The sequence below is a fragment of the Bos taurus genome, chromosome 2 (assembly GCF_002263795.3).
Source record: "Bos taurus isolate L1 Dominette 01449 registration number 42190680 breed Hereford chromosome 2, ARS-UCD2.0, whole genome shotgun sequence".
In the NCBI taxonomy this organism is placed as follows: domain Eukaryota; kingdom Metazoa; phylum Chordata; class Mammalia; order Artiodactyla; family Bovidae; genus Bos; species Bos taurus.
This window is the reverse complement of record NC_037329.1, coordinates 126,963,888-126,975,787: the sequence shown is the minus strand read 5'-3', so window position 1 is coordinate 126,975,787 and position 11,900 is coordinate 126,963,888. Positions and strand designations below refer to the sequence as shown.

Here is an 11,900-nt window from a genome sequence, read left to right as displayed (position 1 = left end):
AAAGAATGCAAAGGTCTGCGTCCTTACCTGTAAAAATAGGGTTAGTAATAAGCCCTTCCCTTGTGGAGTTTCTTTAGGAGTAAGAAAGATCATTTAAAGATCTAACCCAATCCCAGACATTCGGGAGGCCCACATATGGAGGACAGAAAATAAAATGGGTAATTGGTTGACCCTTGAGAGCAGTTAACAGGGATTCTTTGCGCATCACGCCTTATACAGCACTGGGAGGAGGAACAAACACTAGGTGGGGATTAAACCCGTGAAGAAGGAATGGACGATTCTGGCGGTTGCTTACTGATCCGCGAAACACTAACTGAATGACCGATCGGTCCGGGTCTTTGAGCAACTGACAGTCCAGAGTTGGCTGTCTGGTGAACGCGGGCCTGCATCTGGCCAACGGCAGTCCGGGGCCCCAGTGACTCAGGCTGACCGTCGGGCCACTTGCACGGCCGTCCTCGCTGTTAATCTCGGTCCAGGCCGGCCCAGACTTCGGCCGCTAGCCGCGCAAGGCCAGGGGTTGGGGGGGGGGGGGTGGTGTCCCGACTCTCCACGTGCAGCCCGCGGGTGCCGCGGCCAGGCAGGGCGTGCGCGGAGGCCGCGGCCCCTTCCTCCACGCCGGGGGCAAGTGGCCCCCGTCTCCCGGCTGCAGAGCCTCGGAACAATGAGGCGCCGGGTTCTTTAAGGGAGATACCACCGCGCCGGCGGGGCAGGGGACCGCGTCTTCCCAGATGATCGCACCCAGCCCCGCGCTACCGCCGCCTCGGCAACTGCACAGCGCGCAAATATGGCTCAGTGTCTCTGACAAAAGGTGCAGCCTCCCTGCCGGCGGGGCGGACGCCAGGCCTCCCAGCTCGGGCCGTGCTTCCCCGCGGGGCCCCGGAAGAGGCCCGCGTCCCGCAGGCATCCCAGCCCGGCGCGTAAGAAGATGCCCCAGGCCTTCCGCCCCAGCTACCCCGCACACCTTCCCGCAGCTCGGTAAAGTCAGAAATGGGGGCGGAGCGGGGGAGGGGAGGCGCGCCAGGCGCGCGAACTTCCCTCAGCCGGGACCTGAGGCTGAGGAATCACTCCCGCCGCAGGCACCCGCTGCGGCTGGAGAGCGACCGAGCCCCCGGGCGTGGAGTGGCCTTGCCGCTCCCGGTCACCCCCGCGGGGAGGAGGCACGAGTGGTGCATTCCAGAGCGCGCAACCCCCTTCCGCGACTCCCCCCGGCTCCTGAAAGCCAAGGGAGTCGGGAAGCCAGCGGAGCGCCAGGCGCGCGCCCCGCGGGACCAGCGCTCGGCGTCCCGGGTCGCGCTACGGAAAGCCGGAGGGGGGCGGGGCCGCGAGGCGTAAGGGGGTGTGTCCGCGCGCACCACGGGGGCGCGCGCCGGCCTCTGACTGGAGGCCGCGGCAGCGGAGGCGCGAGCTCCCCGATAATGGCGGCCTGCAGAGCCCGTGAGAGAGAGAAGCGGCGGCGGCTACCCTGAGGTAAATCTGGCCCCTCGGCTCGGCAGAGAGGCCCTGCTGCAGATCCGAGGGCCCTGCACGTGCCTCCCGCCCCAGGCGGCCTGTCACTGAGCTGTCAGCGGAGTCGTCCCAGGGAAGGCCCCGCGCGCCTCAGGCCTCCGGCCCGCACCCCTCAGGCCACCGGCCCCAGCCGCGGCCTCCTCTTCTGCCCCGTGGCCTCCTCCCCAGGCCCCGGCCTTAGCCGCCGACCCGGAGGAGTCGGGACAACTGCAGGACTGCCTCCTCCGGGTGAAGGGCCCTGAGAGGATCCCCTCCGGGTTTTCTCTGGAAGCCGCCGAAGAGGGGGAGGGCCTGATACTTGGCCAATGAGCGGGGCCCTGGGCCGCCGCGTCGGGCTACACCTCTGCCCAGGACTGGCCCTTCCCGGGCGCCAGCAGGTGTACAGCCGGGCCGGCCAGTGTCCTAGCGCCGGGTGGAGGCGCGAGGGCCCGGGGGGATGCCGTCCCGAGTTCCCGAGGCTCGCACGGTGTGCATCACCGCGCTGTGTTTTGCCCCAGGATCTCAAAGACTTCACAAACACCCTCCTTCCCACGTAGTCAGGGGGGTATGGGGCAGCTTTCAAGGCACGAACCACTTTGAGAAGGTTAGGAATTGGCGATCCACGGAGGACAGGAACGAATGTCCACTGTGTAGCTGGGGCAGAGAATTCTGTGGCAGGAAATCCGACGCTCGGAAATACTGTAGGAATTTGAAGACCGGTGTCCAGTTAGAGGAAGTGGGACTAAAAGCAATCTAAGAAGCTTTCATTTTCTTTATTAAATCTGTTCTATCGACTTAAAATGACTGGTCCCAACTTGACAGGCTCTATTTGTCGGTCGCTTTGTGTTCCCCTAAACCGTACACTATAAAAATTGTACAATCTCAGGTAACTTTTCTTGCCCATGCTGGCATTCTACAAATGAGAATTGGTTCCTGAAGCTTATTAGAATTTTGACAGTCTTCGGAGAATGAGCAGGCACTCTTCAAACTCTTAATTCAACACGTGTTTCCACGCAAGGCCTTTCTTTGCCCTTGCCTTTAAATGATTTATCAAGTTGAATTCCAAAGAACTCTGCCAGAGAACCTCTTAATATGCAGGAGAGTTTTCATTGGCAAAAATGTCCTAGATCTAAATAGCTGTTGTTGAAACAAGAAGAGCAATAACCATATTCTAAGTAGCTTAGTTTATCTGTAAAGGAACATTTTTCTCCACAAACTTTATTTGCAAGAAATAAGGAAATAAAATTAAAATAGGAATATGTGTAGTTTGATCATTTACTTTTAAAAAAGAAAAATAACTACTCATTTTTACTTGTGTGCAGTCTCAGTATCTAAGCCTAAGCCAGGTGTTTGTGTTTCTAACTGAGTTTTGCCATTTTTTAGGAACTTTTATATGTATCAGTTTTCAGGGGAAGCAGGAGTTTTGATTGTTTTTTCATGATCAGTAAATAAGAATATGAACTTTTTGTTTTATCTTTAGCAGTGGTGTTTTGAAGCAGTTCATGTAAGAGGTTGTCAGAGCATGATGGCCTGGTTTCAAATCCCAGGTTCACCAGTTACTTGCTGTTTGACCTTGGGCATGTTGCTTAAACTCTGTGCTTTAGTTTTTTTCATCTACAAAATGAGCTATTATGCTCAGTTTCTACCTCATAATGTTGTTGTGAGGATTAAATGAGCTTAATATATAAAGTGCTTGGGACAGTTTCTGATACATGGTAAGTACCACATTACTGTTACTATTATTAAATAGTAGTGTTACTATTATTAAAATATTTACATTTGCCCAGTGTATAGCAAATATTGTTCAAGCACTGCAGACAGTGAGACAGATGATAACTACTAAATCGTGCATAAGAAGAAATTCAAGCCAGTAGGTATACTTAATTTCAACAGAGCACTTTGTTCATTTTTCCAGAAACCTTGACCTTGAAGATGGTGAGTAGCCAGCCAAAGTACGATCTAATACGGGAGGTAGGCCGAGGTAGTTACGGTGTTGTATATGAAGCAGTCATCAGAAAGACCTCTGCACGGGTGGCAGTGAAGAAAATTCGATGCCATGCACCTGAAAACGTTGAACTAGCCCTGCGTGAGTTCTGGGCACTAAGCAGTATCAAGAGCCAACATCCAAATGTGATTCACTTGGAGGAATGCATCCTACAAAAAGATGGGATGGTGCAAAAGATGTCCCACGGCTCTAATTCTTCCCTTTATTTACAGGTATGTATGGTTGAATGGGAAATAGAAATGATTTGAAGGTAGCATTGGTCAGCAGTGAGAGGAATGAAAGAGTCAGATGAACTTCTACTTTAAGTGCAGGTGTTTATGTCGTTAGGAATAGATAGGGGTCTGCCAAGAACTGAGTAGATGTTTCCTCTAAAACAAGGTTTTATTTAAACCTGTGATGCAAATACCTAAAAATAACATAAGCCACCTGTTATGCCACGATACTTGCCAATCTGCATAGGAATGGGACAGCATAGGAACTAGAGAGGTGATTGAGACTAGAGTCTAATTAGTTCACTTATTTGAAATCAGTTTTTTTGGAACTGAAGACAGAAGAAAAGGGAAAACTCTACAACCAGTAGCAGTACCCATAGGTAATTGGGCTTTTCTTTATCACTGACATGAACTCATATTCATGTTTTAGAAGGTTGTTTAAGATCCTAACCATGCAATTCCATTGAATTTTCATGGAGTTTGTGGCTTAGCACCTGAATGTTACCAACGACTTAACATTTGGCTTCCTACTCATTCCATACTCTGCTCAGAACAGTCCTGTCAGAAATGTGCTATTATTATCATCGTTATAAATGAAGAAACTGAGGCTTAGAATAGATAATGAATTGATCCAGAATCACATAGCAAGTGGCAGAATTGGGAGCTAAATGTAGGACTATCTGGCAGCTAAAACTTGTGCCCTATAACCTCTAGATTACCCTTTTGCCTCCAGGTTACTCTTCTGTAGACTTGGGGAAAGCATTAATATAGGAAAACAGAAAGTGTGATTTTTTTTAAGGTTGATTTCTGCCATAGATCAAAATCTCTGTACTTGAAGAGAAAATATACTTCAGACATAGCTAGTTAAAGGCCAGAGCAAAATTTCTTAAGTCCAGTAATTCTTGGAACATGAACAACTTTCCACGAGTGTTTCTAAATTCAGAATTTACCATTAGGGTACAAAAGGCTGTTTTAAAACAGCAAAAGCTTTTGTTCTAGGAACAACAGAACAAACACATTATTCTATGTAATTAAAAAACTAAACTTTCATTGTATGGTGAAAAAATAGCAGCCTTGAGAACCTAATTTCTCTCAAGATAGGGAATATAAACATAACTATTTAGTCTTTATTTGTTTTACTTTGTATTCATCTAGAAGTGCTTATTAGATAAGTTACAATGATAAAAAAAAATTGGAAACATTCTTACCGCATTCCACATAAAAGTAGCTAGAACCTTGCTGGACTTTGCCTTGAATTTTGGAGACTAAAATGCATAATTGAACTATAAATGCAAGGATATTTAAACATATGGCTTAGTGCTGATGATATCCTTGAGTCCAGATGGAGCAACTACTATAATAACTAGGTATTAGCTAGCTAATCTCTCAAGGCTTTAAGATGTAAAGCCTTGATTTGGTGATTTTTTTTTTTTAAATCTAAAGTACCTTTTTGTTTAGTAATCTATTTCATCTTTTTAAGGCCTGATAGATCTGTGTTTGACTTATGGCATTTTTTGCTAGCTGTATGACCTTGGATAAACAACCCATCTTTTCCCAGCATCTGTATCTTCAAACGTAAGGAATAATAATTTCTGCCTTCCATGGGACTTGTCAAAATAAGATGTGATGCAGACACAGTACTTGGCATATAGGAAGAACTCAGTCGTAAGCAACTCTAATAAAATTATATTTTCTACAGATTTATTTAGTTAACCAAACATTCACCAACACATTAACAAGTGCCCTCTCTAAATTTACACTAGTGAAGACAACCAATATTTACACATGGTAAAACCAAACAAATCTATAGTGTGACAACAGAGTCTCTACATATGGTCTTCACTATTCTCTACATTTTTTTTCCTCCATGTTTTTCTAGATATCTTTCTTGTTCTCAGTTGGAATCATTCAGTCAGTTCCTGATAGCTAAAAACCTTACCTAGAAGAAATATAAAACAAACAGTTAACAGAGGACACATCTTATGCATAGAAACTTTATGGCCAATATGTATACTTATCATGAGTGTCATGAATGAAAAGTATGGGATGATGTAGGTGCATGTAGTAGGCAACCTGACATAATCCTGGAGTTCAGGAATTATGAACTGTTTCAACCGAAACTTGCAAGGTAAAGAGGAATTAGCCAGGTGAGTGAATGAGAAAACTTCCCAGGCAGAACAAACTGTACATACAAATGTTTAGAAGAAGCAAAAGGCAGGAAGCATTCTAAGAACTGAAAGAAGATAAAAAGACTGCAGTGTGCAAGGAGAGTTGTTTTAGTTGAGACTGGAAAAGTCAGCAGGGTGAGAGTGCACAGGGTCCCACAGCCCATGTTAAAGAGCTTAGACTATAGCCTAAGAGAACAGGGACGCTGTTAAAGGACTTTAGGCAAGACAGCCAATGGCTGCCATCTTCTGCACATGACAGTAAGCAGATTGGGCTCTGTCTTTCTGTAGCTCTCAACCAGGGGCCCTCAAACTATAGCCCTCGGCCTGTTTTTGTATGGCCTGGATACTAAAAATAGTTTTTACATTTTTTAAGAGTTTTTTTTTTTTAAGAAGAAGAATATGGAACTGAGACCTTATGTGGCTTGTCAAGCCTAAAATATCTACTATCTGGCTTTACTCTAAACCATTATTTGGATGCTGGAACTCTGCATTGCTGAAAGCTATTTAGGAATTTTGCTTTTGAGAATGAAAAGAGGACATGACGGAAGAGTGATGATGCTCATCTTTAATCTGAGCATATTTAGTAACAGTGCACCTGGTAAATAATTGTGTGATCTGGACCTTTCTGTTCTTTCATTTTCTGTCTCAGTGGCAAACACATGCAACAAAGAAAATGCATGCAAAGAAGACTTCTGCAGACCATTGCAGTTATGGCTGCTGTGGGGGAGACAGCATGGAGAGGTGTTCTTTGCCTCTGCCCACCGAAAAGACAAAAGGAAATACTAGTAGATTTATAGCAGATCACTCACTCTTCAACAACTCTTCACCTTCCCTACTGAGTTTCTGTTCAGCCTGTGAGCCTGAAAAGGACACCATAGGACAAATGCTTTCAAAGCACTGTAATTGAAAATGATAGTTCATGTTCAGTGAAGTAATTGAGATTATTGAATTTCAGGTGGTAGGGGAGTTATAATTAGATAATGATATAAGTAAAACAGTGCTTTATTCTAGATTTTCAGCTTGTATCAAATATACAAGCTCAGTTTTGAATTTTTATATCAAAATGCATATGTGATTTTTATAAATTGGTTTTTAGAAGCCATCTATTGATAGAGATAGCCTTCATATTTGCATTCTGCTTATAGAAGTTCTTACAATAATGATGTCAGTCTTTAGTTTTATCAGTGACTACAGGAGCACTTTATTTCTGTAACAACTGGTTGTTCCTTCATAATTTTCTCTTAGTTTCACAGATTATGTTGATAGTGTAAGTGCAATAAGCGAGAAGTAGATTTCAGGCAGTTTTATGGAGTAGAATGTCCTAACTGATGTTTATACCCCGGTTGGCAATCTACCAGATCTAGGTGCTGAAACTTTGATCTTTTCAGGAAGCTATTAGCTAGCCAGTTAGAATTCAGCTCCATTGACACATGCAGCAAATGTACAAGGAGTTGAACACTTCTCAAAATATAACTATTTTTAATGAAGTTTTTACCTCTTGACTTAGAAATTTGGTGTATTTTTATTAGGGACAAAGTGACAGTTTGAAGTACTAAAGTTTAAAATAAAATGCACATATGAAAGCACTAAACAAATAAAATATTTGTGGAATTTCCAATTAAAATTAGAGACTAATTCAACCAGTGACTGTTTCTCTATAGCTGAATTATATAAACCATGCAGATGATTATAATCTGTTTTTTTCTTTCTTATAGCTTGTAGAGACTTCACTAAAAGGAGAAATTGCCTTTGATCCCAGAAGCGCCTATTACTTGTGGTTTGTGATGGATTTTTGTGATGGAGGAGATATGAATGAGTATCTGTTGTCCAGGAAACCCAATCGTAAAACTAACACCAGCTTCATGCTTCAGCTGAGCAGTGCCCTGGCTTTCTTGCATAAAAACCAGATCATCCATCGAGATCTGAAGCCTGATAACATCCTGATTTCTCAAAGCAGGTTGGATACCAGTGACTTGGAACCTACATTGAAAGTGGCTGATTTTGGTCTAAGTAAAGTTTGTTCAGCATCTGGGCAGAATCCAGAAGAACCTGTCAGTGTAAACAAGTGTTTCCTTTCTACAGCTTGTGGAACAGATTTCTACATGGCTCCTGAAGTGTGGGAGGGACATTATACAGCAAAAGCTGACATCTTTGCTCTGGGGATTATCATCTGGGCAATGCTGGAAAGGATCACCTTCATAGACACAGAGACAAAGAAGGAACTCTTGGGGAGTTATGTAAAACAAGGAACTGAGATTGTGCCTGTTGGGGAGGCACTTCTGGAAAATCCCAAAATGGAACTTCTCATTCCTGTGAAGAAAAAATCTATGAATGGGCGAATGAAACAACTGATTAAGGAAATGCTGGCTGCAAACCCTCAGGATCGTCCAGATGCTTTTGAACTAGAACTCAGATTAGTACAAATTGCATTTAAAGATAACAGCTGGGAAACGTGACACATATATTATTTGCAAATATCTTGGATGATATGCTGCTTCTGTTTTAACAGTGATGCAACATAATGTGGCTGAAAAAGAATATAAAAAGCTAAACTCCACCTTTTAAGGGTTTAGATTTTATTGTGGGATTTTTTTTTTTTTTTCCTCATTTTTCTTAAGTCCAAGCTGGCCATTCTATTAATATGTTTTAAAAGTGTATTACCAATGTGGATGTAAATTTTTTTAAATGATCATTGGTAGAAGTTTGGCAGGAAAATTCTCTATAAGAGCCAAGAAAAGAAGAGTCCAGTTTTCTGGAAATATGTCTCTAAGTATTTTAGACATTCCTTGTCAGTATTAGGAATTTCCATGGAAAAAAAGGTTTGCATGCTGGTAATGCAACCTTTGAAGCTTTGTAAAGGAAACATATATGTATATATTTATGTATATGTAAGTATGTGAATGTGTGCATTTTGCATTCCATATGAAAAAAAAATGCCACTTCTGTTTAAATTATTTGATGTAGGTTTGGATTTTTTGAGATTTGCTGGTGAAATCAGTAATGAAAAATAAAAGAACCTTCCCTCTTCCTACCCTGTCCCTCCCTCTAATGAAATCATACTAAGTTTTTATTTTTATAATGTTATACAGCTTTTTTTAAGACATCATTTTGGAGAGTCCAAAATTATCTGGCTAAATGTAAGTGAAAGTAAGTGATCCAAAGCTGCTGAAGTTTGTTTGAGCTCTCCAGAGCCCTATAGCTGCAGGAGTTGAATTAGCCATGCAATCAATGTGGTACAGGTTTTAGGTAACCAAGCATTTAATTAACCAATTAAACCACTGCATTGGAACATGACTGCACTTGAGCATCTGCAATCTAATATAAGTCTGAACACAGGATTCTGCTGTTTCTGAAAACTTTGCTGTATATAAACTATAGTAATTGATATATATTAACTTTTTATTTTCAAGACTTTGTCTAAGCCTCAGCATAAAGCTGAAGAAACCAAATGAGTTCTACCCTTTCATTGCCTGCTCTAATATGGTCTCATGTTTAATCACTGGAATTCCTTTCATTTTGGCCCTAATGCTGTTTTCGCTTGTCTAATTTGACACAGTAATGGTAGTGATATGGTTGTATTCAGTGTTGACCACTTTTTTCTAAGGTGGGAGGTGATACCTATACAGTTTGGCAAATGGGTAAAATACTGTGGCATCAGTTATGTCTTTCAAACAGAGAGGTTATCAGTTTTATACAATCACTTGGTATGGTCTATGTGAAGAACCAATAGACCATTATTCTTCTTGAGACCATTCTTCTTCTTGAGGTCAGTTTGATTTTTAACCCCATATGGTTGTCTCCAGTTTTTTGTTTTTTTTTCCTATAAATGCAGATAGTTCAAATCTAAAGGAAGAAAGTTTTCCTAAAACAGATCATTAGCCTTTAAGGTTGTTAATACTTTAAGACCATTTGTATATAGGTTAATCTTTATAAAGCACTAGAATCTTTGGTCAAAAGTAAAAAAAGTTTAAAGGTATTAGAATATTGAAATCATTGATAGTTCACATAGTCTCCTCAGTTTTTTTGAACTTCCACAATTTTTGGAATATTCCTACCATAATTTTTTCCTTATTTAAAATGTGTTCAGGGGACTATAAAAGGTGAAAAAGCACAAAAAATTGGAGTACATAAAATTTCTGAACTATGCATTACTTGGTGTGAAGTTTAAAATTTAGACTGAAAAGGTTTTACTTAAAACCTCTTAAATGAAAAAAAAGATGTACTTTTAACATTACTTCCAAGCTAATAATTATAAGAATTATTTTCAAAATTGGAGGTGGAAATACACTGAAACTTCATGATAATTGACCCTTTGGATCACCAAATTAGTAGAACACAGATCTGGCCAAGTAGATTGAGTTACTGGAAGTAGAAAAGCATTACAATGTTTTATCAATAACATGGCACTTCAGCAGAGATTCATGATGACTTAGGTGATGGTATGCCAATGCTTCATTTGCTCTTCAAATAGCTACATGTCATGGTTTCCTAAGTAGATAGCTTTTGGTCCCACCTCATTTAAAATAGTTAACAATTATAATTTATTTTGAAAACTATTTTAATTTACCTGTGAAGTGGAAGTATTCCTTTCATTGGCGGTAAGGATGTGAGGCGATCAGGAAGATTCTTCTGAAATTTTCTTAAGTCCCTGTATTCTAAATAGCCTATGATACCAAGAAAAATGATAGTAAATTCTTTGTCTTCATTCTTTCAGTCAGGAGGTATTTATTAAGTACCTACTGTGTGCTCAGCACTAAAGATCAGTTGATAAAATGACAATTTAAAAATGGCATGTAGCCATGGGCTTTTCCAGCAAGGAGTAAGAAATAAAGTGATACTTGGAAATTCCTGGATATTGCTTAGAGGAAAAATGAAAGCAAGAGTCTGTGCACAGTGCCTTGCCCATAATAGGTACTCAATAAACTGTTGTTCCTCATAGAGTCTCTTGCCATGGTTTATAGTGTTTTATGAAATTTGTCTTAATTGAAAAAAGACCAAATATTTCAAATAAGCTTATAGGCAGCTGTGGCCAGTTAAAACAATGGGATTGTACAGTTAGTTCCTAGAATGTTATTTTGCACTAGTTGTCACTTAGAAGGATGGGGTTCCTGTAGTTTTTTGGTGCTAAGGGATACTTTGTCACTATGATGAAGTAAGTGTTAAGTGTCAGATAAATAGCACACTGAATAGTTCTTTCTGCTGGTCTGTTTTTTCCTCTTTGTTGTTGTTGTTGTTGTTTTTAACTGTAAAATGTTTATCAATCAAACTATTGTAGCAGCTACAAATAATTCACCAGCATGACAAAATGGTCAAAAAATAAGTCATCAGCACTTCAAAAACAAAAGCAACTTTTGAAATTTTCTTTTAAAATTGTCAAATATATTTTATGAAGAATTTATAAAAGGGGGAAATGATTGTAATTTATTGTTCATGACTTTTTTTTTTTTAAATAAAGTGCGTTTCAACAAAAAATTCCCTGGAAATTCTACATTGCTGCTTTGGTGGCTCTGTGAGTAGTTCTGTAATGCTTTACTTCATAGATATAAAATACAGCATATAAAATTTGAAGCAATATTTTTTCAGCCTTATCTATTAAATGAAACTTTCTATAATAGAAGCTGTTACTGAGGAAAGGATGACTGAATTATAGGAGTTTCTTTCAATATTTCAAGGTCTCTAAAATTTTAAAGCTTGCTGTATTAGAAGAATTTGGATTGCCTGAAATAAATGATTTTTTTTTCATTTTTCTTTCTATCTCATTCAGCTGAGGATGCATATCAGACTCAGAATGAATTGTAGTAAATATACTAAGCGAATGTAATTTTTCAATCTTTTAAGTTGAGTCTATGGTTTATTTTGTATATAAAAAGTCATCTGAGCCATTCTTTTCTTTTACAGGTTCTATTATGTATGTCTTCTCCAAAATAAACAAAGTACAGATGATGCAGTGTACTTCATGGTCCAATGGAATAGCAGAGGGAAAATTAGAGACAGAAAACATTAATTCTACATGTGACCTAGTGATGAGTA

General features: G+C 40.8%; 1 protein-coding gene across 2 annotated transcripts; it reads left to right on the top strand.

The window, feature by feature from the left end:
• The first annotated feature begins 734 nt into the window (after positions 1 to 734).
• PDIK1L (PDLIM1 interacting kinase 1 like) lies at positions 735 to 11,612 on the top strand. 2 transcript variants are annotated; one of them, NM_001206373.1, is given in 3 exon segments: positions 735 to 975; positions 3,401 to 3,702; positions 7,586 to 8,427. In NM_001206373.1, coding segments are annotated over 2 exon segments (1,026 nt in total). In that variant the 5' UTR covers positions 735 to 975; positions 3,401 to 3,417; the 3' UTR covers positions 8,327 to 8,427.
• The last annotated feature ends 288 nt before the right edge of the window (positions 11,613 to 11,900 follow it).